Source organism: Branchiostoma lanceolatum, chromosome 5 (assembly GCF_035083965.1).
Source record: "Branchiostoma lanceolatum isolate klBraLanc5 chromosome 5, klBraLanc5.hap2, whole genome shotgun sequence".
Taxonomy (NCBI): Eukaryota; Metazoa; Chordata; class Leptocardii; order Amphioxiformes; family Branchiostomatidae; genus Branchiostoma; species Branchiostoma lanceolatum.
The window spans coordinates 5,865,008-5,889,511 of NC_089726.1; the positions used below are offsets into that span (position 1 = coordinate 5,865,008).

Below are 24,504 nucleotides of genomic sequence, written 5' to 3' on the forward strand. Positions count from 1 at the left end.
ACACCGGCGCAGCCTAGAAGGCCTGCAGAGGAGGCTAGGCGTACGCTCTGTAACGCCCCAGCTAGCATGGCGGGCACCGCTGAAGATCAGGATTTTGACTTCGGGTTGTGGTGCGAACGCAACAACTTCCACCCCAAACTTATAGAGATGCTCGGGGATTGGGGCTTCACGCAGCCGGACTTGTTGTTGTACCTGTCAGAGGAAGATAAACAGGATTTTTTGACCGAGGGAGTGCCAAGGGCCCACATCCGGAAGTTGGAACAGGCCATACTGCGACTGTCCCCCGCCCTTCCGCATTGCCATGAGGACCAAGGCGTATCAACGTGAGCATTTTCAATATTTTTGGCGACAGAGGGGGTCATTTGATGGATGAAAGTCAGAAATTTGCTAAATAATGTGATCTTTCTGTTAGAGCTAGACAAAATGTAACCATATTCATTCTCTTCCAAATTGTTCACGCAACTTTTTGCAAGTTTGTGCGATCAATGATTTGTCTACAGAGAAACCCATATGTACGTAGGTTACCGCGTTAAGTCTTTAAATCATTTCATCACAGTTTTATACTGTGAATTTTTCTATGCAAAAGCTTTTGTGCCAATTTTCATTGTACTTTCATTTTCGCCCACTTGGTTGGTCCAACAATCGTTTATTCATTCATTCATTCATTATAAACAACGTACTTACCACTATGCTTAACGCTTCATTAGAGCTACCTATTTCCGTCGCAATTTTAGGCCAAACAAACTACAGCGTTAATAACAAAAGAGCTGTCTTGCCTTTTTATAACTACTCTTAAAGCTGAACTGTCAAAGCTGGGGCCTTCCACATGCCGATACCCGCGGCTAAACAAGGAATACAAACATCCCACCCGCCCTTCCCAACCCGGGTATATGGAGGATGGTAAAACAATCCCGCATCTCATTTAACAAACTTTGTGCCCACTCTAACATCGAGAACAACCTCTTGTAAGGATAGTCACGATTTACGACTGAAAATTAAGTGTAACACACAGTAAATGTTTCTGCTATAAAGTACACGACGCGCAAACGTTCTTCTTTATGGCTGTAGGTGAGGTCAATAAACTCAGTTATACAACGGCCTGACTTCCAAGAAAGCCCCAGGCCCGTAGCCTCCGTTGCAGCCGCATCCGAACACTTTTTCTTTTCAAAAACAACAACTGTACGTGCAGTTTTCTGACAGTTACAGGGTCTCTGACGGTTGTAGATACCCCAATCGGACAGAGTCATGATTTCGACAGTCGCCAGAGACCTGGTAACTAACAGAAAACTGCACGTATTTGAAAAAAAAACGTCCGGCATTGGGGCCTGAAACGGAGCCTAGTCCAAAGTACATTCTACAGGCTTGCAGGTAGCACGCAACGAGGTTATCGGCGTTGAGCAAATGAACAGAGCATTCAGAGTTGAAGCTGTGTTTCGTTAACCGTCGTTGTGGAAAAACAAAACATTAAAGAGATGTTGTTCTGTGATATTGGCTTACTTAACTACTTTTAAATCGTTCTACAACGATTGCCAAGGTGTTCCTAGTGGCTGTACAATATAAAAGATAGGTTTATTTTTGCCCCGTGTCAACTAATTTCAGCCAGGGAGGTGTAAATAGCAGGTCCTTATCAATATTTTTGAACTATGTGCCTCTCAAGTGGATTGAGTCAGCTACTACTACATGTTTAAGGATTAAACGATGAAGTTCACATTTGTTCAGAAAAAAATACAAACACAACCGTTTCTTCTATCAATGTCGAAATAGGTCCGCGCTGCAAGACAAGGATGAGTCGCCAGGTCTAGATGATCAGGAAACCTACGAAGATATCGACCCTGACGCAACGTATGACGATATTCCCGATGTGATTCCTACGTATCCTGCCACAACGAGTCAAGAAACAGAAGCCTCACAGTCAACTTTGGATGTCGACAAAGATGAAGCAGACGACGAGTACTATGACGACATTCCAGAGGAGGTTCCTTCGCCTGGCACAAGCCACGAAACACCGCGTTCAAAGTCAACAAGTCTTTCTCCGCAACATGGTGTCGGCTCTCCATGCCCTGATGAACCAGATACTTGCCAAAAATTCGCAAACAACGTTGATCAAACAGACGAGTATTATGACGATGTGCCAGACAACGTTCCCTTGCCACCTGCAAACACGGGTCAAGAACAAAAGAGTTCAAAGCCGACCTTGTCTCCTCCTAAACATCTCACAGTAGATGACACCAGCGAAACTAGCGTCATTGTAGCATGGCAGCCTCCAAACCTTCCCGCACGGGTGGACTACTATCTAGTAAGACTCTCGCGTGTCACGCCTCCATCTACTGAAGGTGTGGCTGAGGAAGTCGACCCGAATGAAAATCCGTCCGTCACATACGATAACCTAGATTCAGCCGTGCAGTACGAAGTCACGATCGTCGCCAGATCGGATGATCTCGAGAGCGAACCGGTCTCGACGACGTTCTACACCGGTGAAGACTACGACGACACCCTCCCTTCCTACACCGCTCTACCAGAGTTTATGACAGACGCACCTCTGTACCAGGAGATACAGATCGCTAAGACCGCCGTCTTGGTAGCGGACGAGGTGGACGGTTCTAAGGAGGTACGCTGGCAGTCTACCATCGCCCCGAAGTGGGACAGACAACCGTCAGTCGTCGAGAACAACGTCAAGTACACCTTGTCCAAGCAGCAGCAACATCTCCAGGAAGCGATGTTCGAGGTCTTAACGACCGAGGAGTCTTATGTTCGCAGCATGAGCGTCTTGGAAGAACACTTCCTGCAGGCGATCTTACAACACAACGCCTTGATCGGACACGGAGTCTTCTCCTGCCTCTCTAGATACACCAGAGAGATCATGGAGGTGAGCGTGGCCTTCCTCGAAGATCTTCAACGAAGAGTCAAGGAGCAATCTCCTGTCATCTCCGACATCTGCGACATCATCGAGAATCACGCTCTCAAGAACTTCTTAGACCCTTACAAGACGTACTGCAAAGAGGTCAACGCCCACTCGAGAGTCGTCAAGGACGTCATCGCCCAGAACAAGGAGGTGCGAGAACAGGTGAGCAAGCTTGAGGGAGATCCCAGGTGTAGCAGGCTCCCTATGACGTCATTCCTCATGCTGCCCATGCAGAGGATCACCCGGCTGCCCCTCCTCATTGAGAGGATCCTGGGCCACAGAGAGGACGATTCAGACTCTTTCCAGTCCGCAATGAAAGCCCTACAGGACACGCGTAAAGTAGCCAACATCATCAATGAGGCAGTCCGGGACGAAGAGCGCAATCACCACTTCGAGGAAGTCCTCCGAGAAAAGCTGACGTTCGATCGGTGCAAGCTTCCCTTCCCGCTGAGAAGCAAGTCACGGTGGATCGTCAAGCAGGGCGACCTGACTTGGATTAGAAGCAAGGAAGCCAAGACGTCACAGCGCTACATCATCGTCTTAACCGACGTTCTCCTAGTGGCGAAGAAGCGGCAAAGGAGAGGTGGAGGAGTGACCTACGACGTTCTCAACTACTGCATGCGGAACCGCGTGGAAGCCGAGGAAGTCGAGGACAACATCTACGACAAAACAGAAGCGGTCACTGCAGTTTCTGATCAAAAGGGAACCCTCTCAAGACGTAAAAGTAGTCTTCTCAAATTCTTCAAAGTTCAGCAAGCCATCCAGGATGAAGGCCATCAGTTTAGCGTGCGCCTTTTGGAAGATAAGGACGGTGAGGAACTGGAGATGGTGTTCTCTGTAGCGTCACCCAGCGAGCGGACCAGGTGGATTGAGGCGTTCCAGTACAGCACGACGGACGACGAGGGAGGCGCCATCTACTCCTGGGACTTCCCTCTGACGTCAGTTAAGGTGAATGGCATGACCTTTGTTCTTGACAGGGCAGACGTTTCCATAAGCTTTGGTCAGAGAAAATTTCTGAAAAAATGTAAACAAGTAAAACTTTATCCAAAACAAAGTGTTGACTCAACTTATGTTCGACTTATGGTCTTCTTAAAGCCCTTGTTACATAATCGGGAATTTGTTGATCACCAAAATCAAAAATCATGAGAAACTCGAGCGTATTTCCAAACTGAAAATCTAGCCCATCACACTATATGGAGCTCGAGGAACTGCGAACATGCCAATAAGTAAATATCGCGCGATGATCGCGATAACACCAGACATATTACTACCGAAAATGTCGTTTAGAGCTCGCAGACTCGTCGGCCGATCGATTCTCTTGCTGTGTTACAGGGCCTTTACGATGACTCTTTATCAGCATCTAGTTATCTTGAAGAAAAACAAAGATCTGGTTTTGATTCAACGAGTCAACTCTTTGTGCTGTAAACAGAACAAATCTTTCCTAATGTATGTACAAACACAGGTGAATTTCATAGACAAGTTCTGACATGGTGTTATGCGTACAATTGTTTTTCAGGAGCGAAGAGACGCCGCTCAGCCGGACGAGTTGGCGTTCGAGGCGGGAGATGTGGTGCGGGTGCTGCGGAAGATGCCGGACGGTGTGTGGTACGGAGAGACCACGCACGACGCGCGGCAGGGCTGGTTCCCGTCCAGCTGTGTGGAGGAGATCAAGGATAGCGACCACTACAGGGCCAAACAGCTCAGGAAGAAGCGCACGTCATCTGCAGACGATCAGGTCTCCACTAAAGGTAAATGCTTGCTCAACAGAATTTAATACATTCCATTCTATAGATAAATTCAAATTCATTCTAGAAGGAGACAACCCTTACTGTGTACAAATAGGTAAATATGTCAAAGAATGTTTAGATCTTATAACTAGTAGTGTAAGTGATAGTTTAGACTCGACATGTTGAAGTAGTAAGTATTCATATACTTGTTATACTTGTACGTAGGTTAATCATTTTGTATCCCATTGTTGTTGTTTGCATGTTTAGTTGTAGAAGACCTTACGGAAGTCGCTGTACTTTTGTTGTGTCAATGAAGATTTCTACTATGATTGGCTGATCATGAACATCGTTGTGACAAGCTCTAAGGGCCCGTTCACACTTGTGGGTATATCCAAGTCCGCATGATCATGAGTTGCGTATTAACTTCTTTTTTTTAGGTAAAAAGGTTCAGGTTTGCGGGGGAAGAGTTGACTCAACGTTGTAGAGCCTGGTTATCGAACCGAAAAAATAACTTCTTCGATCGCAAACTTTACCTTAACAACAACAACAAAACGTTCATATGCAACTCACACGGGCTTGAGTATACGCACAAGTGTGTACCACTAACGAGATTACATTACTGTGTGAGGGTAGCCATGAGTCATTCTGGTTCTCAACTACAACAATATTGCGTCCGAGCCAACGAATACTTCCAATTCCCCAAGTATCCTATTGCGCCACTTCCGCCTTATATGCTGCCACTCCGCAATATTCGCATAAATGCAGATGCACACCAAGACAAAGTCATTGAGATTAATAAGACGTATTGAATGAACTGTTTAACAGTTGAATTTGCCTCTTTTTCTGCAGAGCACCCCAAGTGTGTCGCCCTTTATGACTTTGAACCTCAGCGACCAGGAGAACTTCTGATCAAGGAGGGACAAGAACTGGAAATTCTGGATTACGGGTAACTATATCTTTTGGAAAATTAGAATAAGACTATCTAAGAGCAGATGAACTTTTGATGGTCGCTGAGCCATTCCTAAGCTGTATGTTCGAGTTCGTATTTTTGCACCTTTCGCTTGCTTGTGTACATCTAGCTATTATGAACGGGTTTTCCTTGCAAGCTAGGTCGACACTTTGAGGACACTTTGCTCAGTTTGCATAGATTTCCCATTTCATCATGTGGCCTTCCCATCCTTTTCTACCAAGCTGTAAATAAAAACTTGGAGGACCTCTGATGGCTCATTATGCTTAAAGTTTATTCATAGTCAAGTTGGATTTCCATGTGCAAGTTTATTGTACTGTTAGTATTGAATGTTAATTTTCCATTGATATCTTTGTACGCAAAGCTGACGGAGATAGCTTCATTTCTTGTAGTGACAATGTCTGGTACCAGGCCCGCCGGCTGGACACGCTGGAGGTGGGGTGCGTGCCGTACAACTACGTCGCACCTGTCGACAGCCTGCAAAACCAAGAGTAAGTCCTGTCGACCTCACTTCGCACCAGGCCATTCTACATCAGTGCATGTACTTTCGAGACATTATCATGAAAGGCTAGCTTTCCTTCGTCGTATGTGTCTCACACTAGTGGGGAAGAAACAAAATCCAATTCCCGGACCTTTGTAAATTTATTTTAACTCGCCAAAGGGGAAATCGCCTGTCAGTGGTACTTGAATCTCATTGGGGGAAAGATGCGACGCTGCATAATCTTCCCTGAGACGACGGTCTTTTCTGTCAAACATTTACGGCCCATTTGCTTACATAGAGACCACCACTAGCTTTGTTCTGCCTGCATTCGCACAGACTGTGCAGGGCTGCATGCTTCCCATTGAGATGCAAACAGGCTGTCGAGTTTGGCGGTTAGGTTTATAAAGGTTCAAAGATTGGATTCTGTATTTTTCTGTAGGCACAACTATGGTAATCAGTGCGTGATGTTTACAGGTTTGCGATGGGAACCGCTATTTTGTTTCCCATCATGCTAAGGGAGTGATGCATGATCGGAAAGGGTGTCGCCAGTTTTACAGTTTTGCGATAGCAAGGCCTGTATTGATGTGTTAATCCAACTTTTCAGCTGGTTCTTCGGCAGCCTCGGGAGGAAAGAGGCGGAAGAACTTTTGCTGGCAGACGACACCGAGCAAGGAGCCTTCTTAGTACGGGAAGCACGTGGGCAAGGTACAAAACCGATCTCCTAATCATAGATTAGGTAGGGGGTTCATCAAAGCCCCCCTCTCACTGGACCCGCGGCACGCTGGCGGCGTCGCTACGTCCTAAACTGGATTTGTGTTACCCTTGACTTTATAATGGGAATATCATCCAAAATGTACAAGTATGACCAAAAAGACAACAAAATACACAAAGCTTAAAAAGATTCGTTTTTTGTCGATGAAATTCGTTGAGTGCTTTGTCAATTCTATCAGCCCCAGCGACGCCGCCAGCGTGCTGCGAGTCCAGTGAGAGGGGTTCATTTAGGGATTGAAAGACAATGTTGACGAGAAACATATAATTGTCATAAATACATTTATTTATTTACAAGCATTTCTTAATTTTCATCTTTGTTCCACATACTAGTGATTGTATAGCCAAGCAATACACCAAGTTGTAGAGCGATACGCACACATTACGTTACCGAGCGTTAGCGATCCAGCATGCCTGCCACTGCGCTAACACATATAACCGTTATATATGTATTGCTATTGGTTCTAGCTTAGCTTTGCAACAAATTAGAATACAAGCTTAAGAGTCACACAATCGTTAATCTAAAAAGCAATCTGCTACAAAATTCCAAATAAATAGTTCCATTTTGACATAATGTTTTTTTTTTTTACTCTTATTACAGGGTCCCATGTTTACACAGTGTCCGTCAAGGCCAAGACGGAAAGTGGAGACGCCGTAAGGCATTTCAAGGTCGACAAAAGTCCGGCGGGTCTGCTATCCGTCGTACCCGAAGAAGAGTTCAGCTCTATAGAAGAGCTCGTGAAAGATATCACAGGTAACTAGACGCCCAAATTTGTCCACCAAATGCAGGAGAACATTTCTGATATTTTTCACTTTGACCCACTAACAAAAACGGAACCCTTGTAGTCTATGGAGCCAAGGTTACTGTCCTGCTGTGGCACCTAGCTTAAACGGGAAGTACTACAGCTTGATTGGCAAGATGATAATCACAGAAAATTGAATTTTTATCAAAAGAGGTAAGGTGTCGTAATATTGTCCAGATGCCAATCATTCTGTCATTCGAATTCCTCAAACCGGAAAAATACAGCCATCCTCTCAATGCGCCTTTCCTACTAGACGGAGACTGCGCTAAGATCTCTCTGCGACCTAAATTAGATTTGTCCAAGTGTGTAGTCCTTCATAATTGGAATATCATGCGAAATGCAAGAGTGTGACTGGAAAGACAACAAAACACACATTGAACGTTTTTTATCTATGACATTCGTTGAGCGCGCTGTCAAAGTTTACGCTGTAGCACGATCGCAGCGAGGTCACCGCCCTATAGTGGAATGGGGGAAACATAACCGTGTGGAATTGGAACCAGACGTCAATCTTTACTTCTGCCCATTTTGTCCACCACAGAAAAAGGTTCCATCGGGAAGGGTTGCAAGCTTGGACAGCCCTGTCCCAGACAGACACAAGAGACCGGAAGTCCTACCATGGAACACGGAGAGAACAGCTAGGAAGGAGGCAAGAGCAAGAACAGAACTCGGTTTTAGAAAGTAGCACCCTCCTGAAAGCAGAGCCCATATCGCTCGATTCGTTACCTCGCTCGCGTAGGGGCCATGCACTTCACCCCCGGTAGACATGCTTCTGGCGACGTTACTGACGAATCGAGCGATAGGAGCTCTGCTTTCAGGAGGGTGGAAAGTATGAGCAGATTGTACAAAAAGACGTCGGACTTTTACTAGTTCTACAGTCAAACCTGCATTCAGCATCCACACAAGGGACCGAGGAAAATGGTTGCTTGGGCCAGGTGGTTGCTCAGGACAGGGTGGGGTTATAAACTATGTAAAAAGGAACGGGACTGTTTTAATATGGCTTATGACTGGAGGTTGTGCTTGCTCAAGATGGTTCCCCGACCAGGTTTGACTGTACTGTACTTTGAATTAAGGTGTACATAGAAAAGGTGTAGCGTATCAGAGATAATCCTTATCGATATACTTTTCCACTGATGTAAACATGACGACGACCACGGCATGCATTGTATAACAATGTTAATTCGCTCAATTGTCCTAGAAGATCGTTGATTCCAACCACGCATGCGCAGCGATATGTATTATGGGTAATATGTCAAAGCCCCGAGACATAAAGAAAACACGTCTGAACATTGTTATGCAAATCGAGACGCGACAATAGTCAAGGCAATAGTCGCGGCTATAAGCACGTCACCGGAACGTACTGCGCCTGCGCGAAACGCTTCTATGTAATGTGGAAAGGGCTTCGGAAAAAAATTATCATATAAGGTCGGGTTCGCAAATATAAGGATAATATCCCGTCTATAGTTTCCAAATGTTGTGTCGAAAAAGATATCTTATGCAACGGGAAAAATTATGATGCAACGTTTGCTGAACATCCAACAGAAAAACACAAAAAAAACAGGTTTTTGTTGGATGTTTGGTAAACGTTGAATCATAATCGGAAACTATAGACGGGGTATTATCCTTATATATGCGAACACGACCTTATATGATACGTTTTTCTGAAGCCCTATGCACATTACATAGAAGCGTTTCGCGCAGGCGCAGTACGTTCCGGTGACGTGTTTTGCGGCTATAGCTGTTTATTGGTCAGGGGCCTTCACCTTTGACCTTGCGGATGCTTACTCATAATAGTGAACGCCCTTATTGTGGTTGGAATGCCGAAAAGACGGACGGAAGCTGGGGCGTGGTCGGTGTTTTGGGTTCCCTTCCTTTGTGCCCACGACCGTGTCTGTGACTATGCCGACGACCGTCGCTGTCTCCTCCAAATCCGAGAAAGCCAAGGACGGACGATTCTCCTCCTTTTTTGGCCCCTGTAGTAAACGCATGATAAAGGAGGGGGTTAAACCTTAAACAGTTAACAATGAGATGATTTAAGGTAGCAGAACACAGTTTCCGGCCTATGGGGATTTCTATAGTTAAGGGCCCCAAGGTGACTAGCTTCGACGCGGTAAAAAATATAGCGCGGTGCACTTGAGAAATACGAAAAACGAATATGTTTGAGTTTAGGGTACAACCAACAAATAAATAAAAAAACGAAAAATCCTGTCGGCGTATCGGCTCCTCACGCCCACTTTGAAACAGCGCTCTGCGAGAGGTCACTGAACTGCACCGGCTGACCCCGTGAGGCGGTTGCACAAGATGGCGCATTTATACACAAAGCGGAAAAGGCACACTATCCAAATCCTACGGTCTACAAGCCGACATATTTCTACACCACACAGCACAGTTTACACATGGATGCCTCTCACATGTAGCTTTCTACCCAGTCTTCGAGAGTTTCGGCCGCACTATTTTCTAGGCCGCGTCATAGACCCCGGGGGTCGCGGATTAAAACTGTGTTCTGCGACCTTAAGAATGGAATATGATTTCATATATATATGTTTTTTTTAATCCACACATATTATAGATTTTGAGGGGTAACTCTTTTGAGAGCTATTGCGGGCTAAATCAACAATGAGATGGCTTAAAAATGAAATATGGTCTGTGTATGTGTGTTTTATTCATGACTTATTTCGACTGACTGATGATTTACCAGCCACATGTAAATAAGGGGTAAAACCATACGAGCATATGATTATCATTGAAATCGTTTATGGGTCATTGACTGTGACACACTTGTCTCTGTTGCAAATAAAAACGAACACTTACCACCGCCCGTGTCTCGTTTTGCCCAAGCTGATTTCATGGCGTCCGGTTTCTGTCTCTTATGGCCGTGTTTTTTGCGCCCCGTGTCGTTTCCGCCCATCCCTACCGCTGAGAACAATGACGTCATTATGCCCTCCTCGTCATCTGATGACGATGATGAGCATGACGTCGATGAGTCGTCCAATCCCAGCACTCCAAGAATGGAATCTCCGTGGCCGTCCTGCCCACCATCTAAAAGAGCGTTGTAGTTTTCTTGATAAGCAAGCGGACTTGGTTTTCATACATATCTAAAATACCTGTGAGGCAAATCTTTTTCATGATTTTTACCAAAAGCTTTATATTTAAGGCATTGGATACGGCTAGCTGAGCAACTCCAATGTGTGTAACTGACAATGTGTGAGCTTTTAGCGTCTTATATAAGATTTTGTCTTCCGCTCTTTAACATGTATATTTTCAATACGCCAAACTGATGAGAAAGCCTAGCATCCATACTATATATTCTAGCCCCAGTTCGCTTCTCTCTTCGCTTCCATGATGAATATTAGTGATTACTGAAACCAGCCCAGGGGCGCACCCGGGGGAACCACCATCTCAAATTTCAGACCATCAACGCTCTAGACAAATATTCATATTCCCCCGTAGTCATCCCCCAGTGGAATGCCCTGCCTGGCACGGCTCCAACAGTTGAGTCTTACCGTGCCAGGATGTAGACCTCACCCCCCCCCCCATACTTTGCCCCTGATGGGGCTATGTGAGGGTACCCCATGATGATGATGATGATGATAATAATAATGATGATGATGATGATATCAGAGTAGCAAACCGGAAGTAGAACAGGATGGATACCAGGCTACTGATAACATGGTGTCAGAAGTGGGATTTATCGTACACCATGTACATGTGCTGCTACTATGGCGCCCAAAACTGCCTAAGCATGTATATGCTAGCCAGAGAAGATCCAGTCAGCCAGAGAGGGTCCAACCAGGCTGATTGGACCCTCTCTGGCTGACTGGACCTTCTCTGGCTAGCATATACGATTTTCGCGCCCGGTGTAGATCTGCTTGGAGATTACTCAGCATGTATCTCTTTGGACTGCGCCACATTGCGCTAGGAAATTGCGTCAATTTTGCGAATTTGTGCCAATTTTCCCTTGGGGTCACACAGACGTTAAATGGTGGCGCCAGGAATATCACATTCTCAGTTTCGATAAACTTTCTCAGAATGTCGTAGTATTGCCACATTTAAAAGAAAGAAAAAACATCAAAAAGACATTTGCAGTGATCAAATACCATTTCGAGCCTATTTACGACATTTTATTAATCGCAAAGTTTTTGCAAAACAATTCTTGATTTCAGGTGACAAATGCGCCGATTGGCACCTGTTTCCACAACTTTGAGAAGTCCGGTGAACTCATGAGATACGCGTTATAATGATGTATGCGCTGCGACAAAACATGTCGTGAAGCAATGCCACCATTCTCGTTCATTTAAACCCTATTTGGCTTTCACACCGGCTGAACTGCATTCAGATATCTTTTTTGTTTGCGGCCAAAGCTGCAAAAGTAACCTTGTACTTGACAATATCTGCATCCAGTTGAGAGGTCCAAGGCATGATACAAAGATGTTGACTTAGAAGCTGCTGAAGACGTTAGATTATATGCAAACGTAGGCATAGGCCATGCATATCAACGTAGCGTAGCGGCAACTCCTTTTAGATCACCAACGTGAGGGAGGAAAGTTTAGTCATCATATGAGCTTCAAAGCTGGTCACGAAAGAAAATGTAAAAAGAAACCTCAGACGCACGATTCTTACGGTCAGCGGGAGCTGAATTCCGGCCAAATAATCCTGACAGGAACGTCGTTGACTCTGGCAAACATCAGGAAGGTGTTAATTGTTAATCAGATTAAGATGGTAAAGTTACATTATGGCATGATTGTTTTAGTGTCGGGTGTTAGTGCTAGTAACTTTCACTATCTGATTTTTATTGCAAAGAGATTCTTAACTTTAGATTTATGTTTTCTTATGCTTTTTTTAATATTTCATTAAATCTGTTAGTTGAAACAGCAGGTTCTTGGTGGCTTGTTTGTTTGTTTGTTTGTTTGTTTGTTTGTTTGTTTGTTTGTTTGTTGTATCCTAATTTCCGCCGGTCGTGATGGCTACTGCTTCCACAATATCCGCAAAATGTTGCAAGAACGGTAGCCATGCCGGTAGCAATCTTAGACCAGTAGGTATATAATTAAAATTGGCACACCAAAAACACGAAACAGTCATGTCAAAACACCACCAGAGCCTGCTACGGATCGATGAGACGCATGTGTTACACCCCCATTCCGCTAGGGCGGCGACCTCGAGCTCGCTGCGACCTAAAAAGACATCCCTCAACGAGTCAACGATTTTTTTAAATACTATGTGTGCTTTGCTGTCTTTTCAGTCATTTTGCATGATACTCCAATAATTATTATAAAATCAATTATTATATAAACTCACTTTAGGTCGCAGGGCGATCGCTGTCTAGTGGAGTGGGGGCCCTAATACCTCTGTCCGTTACGGTACAGCCTGTTACCTGAATCGTGGCCCTCTCCTCGGCTCGCCATGATGCTGTGCTCTGCTTCCTTCTCCGCCTGACTCTTCCCGTCGTCACCGCCGAACAGGCCGCCGAACAGGCCGCCGAAAACCCCGCTCGATTCTGAAAGAGTTTGACAATATCATCATGACAAAATAGAATTCAGAAATCATGAGAAAATACAAACAACACATTTTCCCCCTAAACTTTTAACAAAAGCAGTCTTTTGAATTCTGCATCTAAATGCGGTACCTCGCAGCAGAGAGGACGATCACAATTACGATCAACTGTATTAAAATCGGGATTTACCAATGGTGGTAAATGTCAGTTAAGTCTGTTAACAAGTTTCGTGTAGTGCGAGTGGTCTGTTTTATTGAGCATGCTGTTCACGTCTAAACGCAAAGAAAACCCGTCAAAGTTTCTTCTTCTAGCTGTCATTAATTATTACTACCTATTTTCATTTAAGAAACTGTTTTTGTTTTTTTTAAACCAACAACGAGTTACTGAACTATTTAATCAATTCCTGCTACAAAATTTGGTCTGACCATCGTCAACCGTGATAAAGGCTAAAATAATCCCTTTAATAATGCAGAGGGCCGAAAAAAAATATACAAACATAAAGTTCGTTTAAGTCTAGTGTTGCTCTTGTGCACAGAATGTTTTTATTAGATATCGCCACTGGTTTGATATCCTTCCCTTTATATAGTCAGTTACCTGACTGCTTTTGTCCCTTTCCCATGCTCGCCATCATGCTATATTCAGCTTCTTTTTCCGCGAGGGTTTTGGCTTGGCCTGCCATGATGCCAAACTCGGCTTCTTTTTTTGCCAGGTCACTTCCCCAAGTAGCCGCGATGCTGTGCTCCGCTTCTTTCCTCGATAGGACGCTCCCTTGAGTCGCCATGATGTTGTGCTCTGCTTCCTTCTTCGCTAGTTTACCCCGCCCGGTTGCCATGATGGTATGTTCTGACTCTTTTTCTGCCACGCTTTTTCCATCGTCGCCAAACAGACCTTTGAAGGAGTGCATGGCGTTTCCGAAAACGCCGGCTGATTCTGAAGGAATTCATGATCAACATGGTCGACATTTTTCCCAAAGACGTTTTAACTAGCCACCAAAGTCACAGTTTAAAACGTTTGACGTCACATTAGGCTATCTTTACACTTGTTTTTTTTTTTAACTGGTAGTACAGTAGAAGCCACTTAATTGCACCTCGGATAAACACACCTTCCGTTTAACTGCACCGAATCCCAAAATCCCAAACCGGTTCCCATTCATTGCATTGTTAGTGACTCCGCATATCTGCACGGCACATTGTCACCAATGCCGGATAACTGCACCAAAATTTTTCAAAAATCCTCGACAAGTTAACTAAAAAGGTGCGCTAAAAATCGGCAAACGCGGTACAAATGAGCCGATAAGTGCCTATGTAGAGGCACAATACCGCCAATATGTCTAATATTGTTTTCACTAACAAAAGAAGGTGGTCTCCATTGACAATCACGTTGTTAGCGATCGTATGGGAGGTCCTGGGCGGGTCACTGGGCGTGTGGTCACCATAAAGAGACGCACACCTACCAAAGGCGGTATTGCGTTTTGGCAGACAGCATGCTGTACTCAATAAAAATTGGTCTCTACCTGTACACTGTCTTATTACTGTAAATGTATTTAAGTTCGTGGGGATTTGACTTCGCGTTAAGGATGACATGAGGTGTTGCGGTAGGTTTTAGGTTCGCGGCAGACCGACGCGTGGACGGACATACCAGTTGCTTTTGACGGTGCGGTGCTGACGTGATCATCTGTCACATTCTTTTATGGCAGAGCTGAATCTGCGTCCTAGAAACTTCCTACATTCACCCGAAGGATGTATACGCGGGTTCGCCTCTGCTATAAGGAGAATGGTCTATCACTAGTGATCTAAGTCATCTAACCATATTTGCCCCCTGGATACGTAGAGCTGTACATTGTACAGTAATTATGATGTACAGAGTCTAATCTGTCCAAACATGACAGGGGCCTCTCTGGCCTCTGGAAATTTACTGTTTTAACACGTAAACGTGGCCGTAACAAGAGGCGGAATCTACGGTGTTACCACACTGTACCTGTATAATGAAAGCTTTCTAACATCTAAATGCATGCTAACAAGTTCATAGAGCACACCGAGGTTTATAAACTATTCACCTCCTGTATGATACAGTGTACTACCGGTCCAGCAGGGCAATTTCGCATCATTGCACCAGCCGGATAATTGCACCGAATTCGCTGGCAAATGGGTGTGCAGTTAAGCGGATTCTACTGTACTAGACACCGTAGTTTACTTCTCTCGTAGGCGACAGTTTGTTTGTTTTCTGACTGTGAATAGACTCCGGAGTGAGTTCTACTTCAGAAGTGTTCTACATCCACTAAGGCTGAAGTACCGTTCTGTAGTAGACATCACACCATTTCTTTTTACACTCACGAAGCTGTAGTCTACTTCTCTCGTAGACTACGATGTCTATTACGACAGTTAAAAAACAAGTGTAAAGCGTGCCTTAGTCGACGTTTGAGTACCAGCAATCGGATACTTTGATGCTTTACCGTAAAATCCCTCGCGGGCACCCCACTAGATTTCCTAAACTTCCTCGAGCCAGCAATATCCGCGTAGCAATAGCCATGGAGATAACCTTGGTTTCAGCATTGTTACCCGTGCATTAACAAGCAGCGCTGAATCTGAATTGTAAAGAGTTAGAGCAAATTGTATTCCTGGAGGTGAGAAGGTTTTAAGCACTTGATGCACATTGCGTTCCTGAAGCGTTTGACATTACGGCGCAAAGCAAGTTTTCATGGAGCCGTGCAGTAGGCTAAGGCATTGGACTTGACTAGAACAGCCGACACTATAAAATCGGTAAGACACTCAGAAATCCTGAAACTTTAAAGATATTCATTTTTGAAAGAAAATAACATCATCTGATGACGATGAGGTTACATGTTTTTTTATTCATGCTTTTTTAGAATTCTGTATAAGTGTACCTAAAACCAATGTGATGACAATGACATGCTGTACAATTTAGCTCTTTGGGCTTTTACCCGCCTTGTGGAATAATAAGCCAGTCTACTACTACATCATAATGCAGAACACTAATAGGGGAACCTATTTCATTCTAATGCAATGCATAGTTTGATCAAATTCTGTCTAAGGTTCCAAGAATTCTCCAGAATTCTTTGTGACTTTCTCAGAATTATGCAGAACTGGAGACATCTAACTGTTATCTTGATATTGGTAACCTTTTGTTACATCATACCTGAACAGATCAATTTACTTGGTTGATATACTTAGAAAATATAAAGATTCGTCAGGATTTAGTGTGTCTTTGCGGAACTATAGTGTCTCCTGTTCTAGAGAAAATAGCTGTCCATGACCACCTTAGCAGACTAGAGGTTAATCGTGCAAACATGCTATACGAACTGCACGTACCGGGCTCTTCATCTGTTTTCTTACGGCCTCCTGTAGCAACAGGTCTGCGGGGTTTCCTCTCGTCGTCGCTGCTGCAGCTGTCCAATGAGGACGCCGACGGGGAACGTCGTCGAATCATCTTCATGAAACTGAAGGATCCTGGGTGGATAGCAGATGTCAACAAATGTTACGATACCCATACTCTATACACAGATAATATTAATCCCCAAGCAGATGTTCCGGGGGCAGAATCGTTATATAAGTAACATAGCGCAAGTTCGAACTTTCTGAGAAATGTACACTGCATTTGGCTTAAACATCGTGCATGGTTAAGCATGTACAAGTCTGCAAGACGGCATTAGGCTGCCCGATGCCATTAAAATCAACTCCTTCACCGCATCCCTTAACTAATCTTGAAGAATGCAGACTCATTACTAAATTTTCAGAGGACGTCCAAATGTGAAAGATATAAAATCAGCAACACAGTATGTTAGAGAGGGCAGAGTATAGGAATAGAGATGAGAGGACATGAGTTTGCTGGAACAAAAGACGTCCATCAGCCACGTCTGTCTTCATCGAGGAGCCTCTCTCTGCTATTTCTTACGCAAAGACAGTGTCCATAATGCCACCGGGGGTTTACGGCCTCTGTCTTTAACATGATCACTGCCACCAAAACATCTGCTTGGAGATATATCACGAGCCTGGAAGCGATGATGCTATAGCATGTGAGGCATCTGTTGTGTTGCAGTGAGGGATGGATATATCACACTGCCACTACAGAGTACTGCTAGTACCATACCTGATTCTTCCTCTTCCTCCTCTGGTATGTCGTAGTATGCTTTGCCAGTAGCCTTGATGCTGTGCATGACCAAACCACCACTGTCGTCTTGGTCTGCCGTCTTTGATTTGAAGAATGGTCGCTTGAAAACACTAGCAAATCCTGTATACATGTAAATATCAATCATTATGCTCAATCAGTTGTCAACACATCCAACCTTTAAGTAAGAAGTGTTTGGCCTGTCAAGGTTTGACAAGAAAATAAGACAGATCAAATGTAAATACTACGCGTTTGGTAACGCATCTATAAGCAGCGACACCTGTGTTGTAGTGCAATATGAACCTGCCACAATTGCCATGAGCAAGATTACAGATGATTACCGAAACGCCGGTTGAATAAATCACTTGGTTGTGTACAAAGAGTCTTTTTATTGAGTAACTTATTTAACCATTTACCTAAGGAAACAGGTAGCCTAGTATCTAAACCTATTTTTCGCAAATTTGCGTAATTTGCGTAAGGCGTGGTCATCAATTGAAATATTCACTTAGTCCAAAAGTGTGTGTGTGTGTGTGTGTGTGTGTGTGTGTGTGTGTGTGTGTGTGTGTGTGTGTTACATTCAGTCATAAATTATTCAAAACGTATTCGATGACACTCACAGAAAGTTGTACACGAGTCACCTCACCAAATATGGACATAAAAAGAACCCATATTATATACATCATTGACCATAGATTAACAGAATCTACCTAGTACCTGACTCTTCCTTAGCTTTGGTATCCTCTTTGCCAGTCTGCTCTCTGTCAGCCTTTTTGCCGTCTGTGTCCAGACCACCATCTTTGTCTTTACCGTCACTCTTTGACCCGAAGAATGATCCCTTGAAAAAGCCGCCCAAACCTGTGAGGAACAGACAGTTTGTTTACAGTCTTAGAACCTACCATCGACAGAGTGTCACTTTCTGCCATGATGAGGTATTGCAGAATACAGAAACATAGTGCATTTTCATATCTGTATCTACGGTACAAAACATTGACATTTTTTAACGCTCTTTGATGACTGAACGTTTTTGTATATAACCAACTGTTTTATTCAACCGACGTTTCGGTGACCGTCTGTCACCTTCCTCAGGGCAATTCTGACTGGTTCACTTTGCACTGTAGCTATATGTGTCTCTTCTTACAGATGCGGTCCCAAAGGTAAAGTATCTATACTCTGTATATATGCAAATTCTTAACTTTTTGGACGGCATGTGTAAGCAGCGACACCTATAGCTGCAGTGCAAAGTGCTCTTTGATGACGTAGAAAAAGGTATCACCTGGGCTCTGGGTGGTCTTTTCTTCAGCTCCGTCTTTGCCCCCCGGTTGGTCAGGTGTCTTCGTATCTTCCATTCGTTCCTCTGCTATGAGAGCTCCGAACAGTGCCTGAGACAAAGAGCCCTTTATGCTGCCTGAAAAATCAAGCGTCATCAGTTTTCTCATACTTTGTTCACACTTTTCTATGTTAGTAAATGGCGTTTTGAGATTCATACATTTGGCTGAAGTTTCCTATCAGCAGAACGTGATATATAGTGTTGGGAACTTTTTGTACTTCATTGGCAGTTACGTTATGACTATCATCTGTTATAATGGTCTTGGATTGGCCAAAGGCCCTTTATTAAGAGCGTCATATCAAATTACGAATAGTTACTTGACTAGTACTGTTGTTAACAGAATTGAAAGCCATCGCTATGTGAATGTGTGTGTAACATTACGTTCTGCCGTTTCCAACTGTAAACTTTCTACTTACCCTTTGCCCCCTCCAAGGTCTCTGTGGTCCCTGTAGTTCCTTTCGAGCTGCCTTTCGACACTTCTCTCTCTACCTTCTGCCCGGGCCCTCTGCTTGCAGTCGTCGACGACACGTGTGTGTTGCGCTGTGTTCCAGACCTATCTTTTGACCCGCCCACTTCTGTCTTTTGTCGTGTGTTTGACGTCAACGACGCTCGCTGCTTGGACTGGGTTCCAGAACTATCTTTTGACACGCTCCTTTCTATCTTTTGCCTTGTGTTTGACGTCAACGGCGCTCGGTGCTTGGACTGAGTTCCATAACCGGCCACGTCCTCCTCTACGTTTGCCTCTATCGTCTGCCCTCGGCCTCTGTTAGCCGTCAATGGTGCTCGTTGCTTGCGCTGAATTCCAGAACTATCTCTGAATACGTCCCCTTTTATCTTTTCCTCTGAGGTGCCTTTCTCTTTGTCTCGCTCCCGCGAGCGACTCCTACCGTCTGAAGTGGCATCTGCGATGAAGAGGGGTACGTAGTAAACTAGAAGGCTAGCAGAAAATATCTGAACAAAATTATTTGTACACAACAAACTTGAAGTGTTTTAATCACACCAACGTTTCGGTGACCGCCTGTCACCTTTCTCAGGGTAATTCTGACTGGTTCACTTTACACTGGAGGTATAGGGGGTCACTGCTGACAGATGCGGTCCTATAAAAGTTAGGTATTCACTTATATACATTAATTCAGATAATTAACGTTAATGCGTTGTTTACAGACAGACGGTCGCCGAAACGTCGGTGTGAATAAAACAGTTGTTTGTGTACAAAGAATTTTGTTATTCAGTGTCTTACCAATCTGATGAAGCTATTCACAGTGGAGGTAAGCTACTTTTCTAGCTTTCTAGTTAAAAGACCAGATATTTCCCTCAATGAAGTGAGAGAATTTCCTATAGATTTTACCACCCCACCACACCCCCACCCCAACCCCAAGGAAAATGAGAACGCCACTTTCATGCAATGCAACCGAACGAAAAGGCCACACTACAGACTGCCAATCTATTTATAGAGGTTTCTGTAAGCTGCGATATAGTATGCTCACTATCATGTGCGTTGCCCCGCCGTTGATTCCTTCCATGCGTTCTCCTGTTGTTCTTGCGTCGGGTCCTGGTTCTATCCTCCAGATTCGACCTTTCGGATCTGACCGATCTTTGGGACGACCTCTCCCGTTGGTTCCTAGAGCTAAAGTGTCCTACATGGATGGCAGTTCAAAGGAGATTCTGATGTCATGTAATAATATAATACATGTACCTCCATGAAATATAGAGAGTTTTCATGATTTTCTTTTTCAATCATTACTATTAATTGTGAATTCCTCACAGATTCAGCCTATGCGTTTGCTCATAAGGCAACAAAAATACAGAGAGCATGAAATTGAAAACAAGAAATAAGATGACCGTGTTTCATAACATATTCTGGGACCTTTTTGGGGCATTGACCTCGAAGGCCTTGAAGATGGATATTAAAAAAGAGGAACTTCACCTACCGTTTTCCTTTCCTTGGTGCCTGTTCTCATAATAGTCATATGTCGGGATTTCCCAAACGTGGCCATTGTGGGATCTGACATGGTCTGCAGAGTCTGCAAATGAGTCAAGCATGGTAAACAATGTGCATAGATAATTCTTATAGGAGAATGAGTCAAAACTGTTTTTGCGAAAACCCATTGCATCATCGACGTACTAAACGCTAGCACATAATGAAGTCCTCTGAAACCAAACAAAAACATGACAGATGACAGCAAGTAAATCTTATGGATGACATCAGCGCGTTCATGAATTTTCGAATGATTTCGAAGTTGACCCATTTTGTTTTTTCCAACCTCTCGCATTGAATTTGGAGTCTGCAGAGGATGTCATCCATAAGATTTACTTGTTGTGACTTTAGTGATACTCAGCCACACACGTTCCTGCACGTACCTTGCCTTTTCCCCCGGTTGCTTTCTGCATCTGATGATGCATGCCGTGAGCTTGGTGTCACTTGACCTAAAGATGGATGACAAAATGTTTCCTTTAGATTTGTGCAACTTTCCAATCTCCAATTCTTCTTAAGTAAGATGCATTCGAAATGGCCGAATGCAAAAAATAAGAGGGTCACAGTGACTTAACTAATCACGAGTAATGCTTCGGTCCCATTTCCAGTCCGGGGCCCGGCCGGGCTATTTGCGAAAACGAAAAATGAAAAATGCATATCAAGAAAACACATAATATATGGTTAGGAGTAGTATTTTATACGTTTTTTTGTTTGTTTATTTTGTGTCTTTTACATCATGTTTTTCGTTCCCACCAGCTGCCCGACCGGGCCCCGGATTAAAAATGGTACCGTACCATAACAATGTCAACTAGATCTCTATTTCTAAGATCTTCTTAGAATTCTTATACTTACGATACCTAATTGACATTTAATGATACTATACTTAATACTACTTAATAAAAACAATACTTCATAATACCTAAAATATTCTTAAAATTCCTTTACTTACGATATCCTCTGCCCCTTTCGTTGTCTAGTGACGTCATCGGGCCGGCTGATCCTATGTGTGGACCAATAGGAGTGATGCTCACTAATTAGATAATCAGTGGAAGTGATAGTGACCTGGCTACGGAAAGCTTTTAAAGCCAAGTCTAAATCATAGGCTATGCCCTTATGATTATGGGTCATGAATGAATCACTGATAAATTGATTGACTGATTGTTTGGTATCGGATAGAGGTGGATAAAAAAATAGATATATCATCAAATGTAGATACACAAACATATATATACAGATATGGACGCATCATCAAACTAGAAAGGCAACATTTGCGAGCAAATACAGCATGTTTAGCCATACTCCTCGCCATGCAAAAAATGGACTCTCCCAAAATAACAATGGACCATTCTAAAATACTTGCACTAAAAAAATGAATCACCCCAGTCCAAAATTGAGTCTTCCAGTAGCACCTCAACACAATATGGACCAGTCCACAACCATATCCACTAATTGATTAACAAATACACTTCTGCTAAAAAATGGACTTTTTCATAATCATTCCAGCTCAAAATTGAAAGAAATATTAAAGAATCCTCCCCTTGCAAGAATGGGATATTCCGTGCCATTTCCATGTAAACCAGTCGAAAAATATCCGCTGAAAATTACACTCTTGCGCATAATCAACCCAGTTCAAAATTGAATTAAAAAAGATCAACCCCAGGGAAGAATGAAGTTTTCCATAGTATACATATGAAGATTTGACAGGAGACGAAGGAAATGACCAAAAACAACATATTTGAGTCAATTCAAAGTCACCGAGAGGGTTTTAATATAATATTTGTAATATGTTTGAACTATTTTGATCAAAAGAATGTCTAAGTCACAATAGTTCTAAAGTGTTCAAACAATTAGAATTGAAACTTATAACATGTTTGAACTTATTTCACATACGTTGGAAACATTTCGAACGTAACTACACAAAAATCTCTTTATTTAGAACAGTTTCAAACCATCTATCCAAATGTTTCAATGTTCGAACAATTTGTAACAAAAGATTTTCACAATTGCCCTCATAAACGAAAGTGCTAAGTCCTCCTGTGTGTTTCTGCCTATTTTCGGTGGCCGCGCTAGACCACCAGCGGATTTGTTTTGACGGAGCGTCACCCGCGCGCGACGATGTACACTGTTCGGCACCGCTAATATCCGGCATTTTCCCGCTCCAAAACACTCCACAAGACCCACGTTTTTAGTGTTTTGCCTCTTGTGCAACACGATTCGATTTGCATTACTAACGGGACGAAAATGATAGAAAAAATTCACCCCGTCCCGGCGTCCGTCCCAAAAACATGAACGACATGAAAATATATTTTCTTACAGATTCAATCACGAAAATCAACAGCATGGGATTCCAAATTTTCGCAACGGCCGACCATTTATCATGGTTGAACTTCCTTCCAAGGCGTGCGATAGATAAACATTCCCGGCACATAATAGTCACTAGTACCAGACTAACGCAAGCTCATGATGATAATAGGGAGAAAGTTTGTCAGTGAAGTTTGGCCACCAGAGGGTACATTCATTTAACGTTACAAGCTAGCGCAAAGGGGCGAATCATTGACCTTACCGGGGACTGACTCTACTGGCCTAATCATTCCTTTTTTGCCGAATTCTACGATCCATACGCCCGTACGTAGGACATGTAGGAAGGCCTGGTGGTGGACGCTACACATCACGGGAGACGCGTGTTGGTCCGAGACAGACAGCGGCGTGCTTTCGATCGCGTAGCGGCGACGCACCGCTGCGACAACGTGCGGGACCAAAACGCCTGTCCCCAGTGAGACCATGTGTTTTGCGCGGCATGCCCCGAATCCGTCTACCATTGCTGAATGTAGCCCGATTCATAGAGGTTTATGTTGTAAGCATTATTTCATGTACCCCTCAGCGTGAGAATTCCTTGTGCAACACTTCGCTACATTATATGTTTAAGTTTCCCCGCGCACCGCCTACCACCCGCCTTTGATCATGTATGAAGTCGGCGGCAGAGAGAGATCATCAATCAATTTTGACAGGAGTGTCGCGCCAGTCTGAGGAGAAACGATCTCCCGTGTTGTGTTGAAGAATTTGGAGTTTGAAAATATCTGGAATAACTAATGCTAGAATAAACATTCACAAAATCATTGATTTAACTTGTTTTCTGTTATAAAATTTCCTAAACTGCAATTTAACCACTGAGTTTAAGGGAACATGGTGTTTTCCCGATAATCACGTTAAATGTTTATGTCCGGTCTTTCCTCCTCGTAAGCAAACTTCCAGCTTGGCCAGGTGCAAGGCACTCGGGGTCAATGACCTGTAGGTCATATGTAGTATTGAAAGTGACAGAAGTGGCAAATATTGTCAAGAAAGCCCAAAATAAATCGTTTTGAATATATGTATGCCAAAAATGGGAATGTAGTCCTTTAAATATTTGTTCAAGCCACATATACAGCAAATTTCAGGTCATTCGGTTGAAATACCAGGGCGCAGGAGGCCAAGATATGCTAAAAATAGCCTAAAAACCTCAATAAAATCACTTTCAAGGTCAATATCAAAAAAAGGAAAAGAACGCACATTGGTTTTTGCCTACATTACCTCTGTACCAAATTTCAGGTCATTTGGTCAAAAAATGACAGAGATGAATCGATTTGAAGATTTGACAGGAGGAGAAGAAGAAGAAACATGAGAGAAAACAATATGTTTAGCCATACTTATGGCTAAACATAATGAATGTAGAATAGATATCTTGCCAGTTGCGGCGGCCATTTTGAATTTGCCTAGGTCAGCTCGGGGCCATGCACCAGAACGAGGCTGCAGTTGAGTACTATAAGCCTGTTTTGCATGTCTGTATTACAGTATTTCATCTTAGAGGGGTGAAATGCACCACCAAAGATGGCATACCTATATTGCAATACAGGCTTATAGTATAATGGTTTGATTCAAGAGCATTTCACAGCCCAAATTCAAAA

At 43.6% G+C, this 24,504-nt stretch overlaps 2 protein-coding genes across 7 annotated transcripts in view; one reads left to right on the forward strand and one right to left on the reverse strand.

The window, feature by feature from the left end:
* LOC136434918 (uncharacterized) lies at window positions 1-10,460 on the forward strand. The gene is made up of 8 exons (XM_066428029.1): window positions 1-323; window positions 1,765-3,850; window positions 4,419-4,650; window positions 5,479-5,575; window positions 5,989-6,087; window positions 6,682-6,782; window positions 7,447-7,599; window positions 8,187-10,460. The coding sequence occupies exons 1-8, from the start codon at window positions 67-69 to the stop codon at window positions 8,285-8,287; spliced, it is 3,126 nt and encodes a 1,041-aa protein (XP_066284126.1). The 5' UTR covers window positions 1-66; the 3' UTR covers window positions 8,288-10,460.
* LOC136434614 (serine-rich adhesin for platelets-like) overlaps window positions 7,111-24,504 on the reverse strand; it is a 27,322-nt gene continuing 9,928 nt past the window's right edge. For 4 of the 6 annotated variants that reach the window (XM_066427512.1, XM_066427510.1, XM_066427511.1 and 1 more), the window contains 14 exons: window positions 21,513-21,563; window positions 20,950-21,015; window positions 20,520-20,612; window positions 20,076-20,225; window positions 19,005-19,490; window positions 18,535-18,666; window positions 17,976-18,116; window positions 17,244-17,384; window positions 16,466-16,603; window positions 13,731-14,066; window positions 13,017-13,139; window positions 12,257-12,319; window positions 10,457-10,684; window positions 7,111-9,618 (listed from right to left, as the gene is read on the reverse strand). In XM_066427512.1, coding sequence (XP_066283609.1) covers window positions 9,449-9,618; window positions 10,457-10,684; window positions 12,257-12,319; window positions 13,017-13,139; window positions 13,731-14,066; window positions 16,466-16,603; window positions 17,244-17,384; window positions 17,976-18,116; window positions 18,535-18,666; window positions 19,005-19,490; window positions 20,076-20,225; window positions 20,520-20,612; window positions 20,950-21,015; window positions 21,513-21,563 — 2,318 coding nt within the window. In that variant the 3' untranslated portion in view covers window positions 7,111-9,448. The remainder of the gene's footprint in view (window positions 9,619-10,456; window positions 10,685-12,256; window positions 12,320-13,016; window positions 13,140-13,730; window positions 14,067-16,465; window positions 16,604-17,243; window positions 17,385-17,975; window positions 18,117-18,534; window positions 18,667-19,004; window positions 19,491-20,075; window positions 20,226-20,519; window positions 20,613-20,949; window positions 21,016-21,512; window positions 21,564-24,504) is intronic. The other 2 variants (XM_066427514.1, XM_066427513.1) reach the window with 2 other exon arrangements.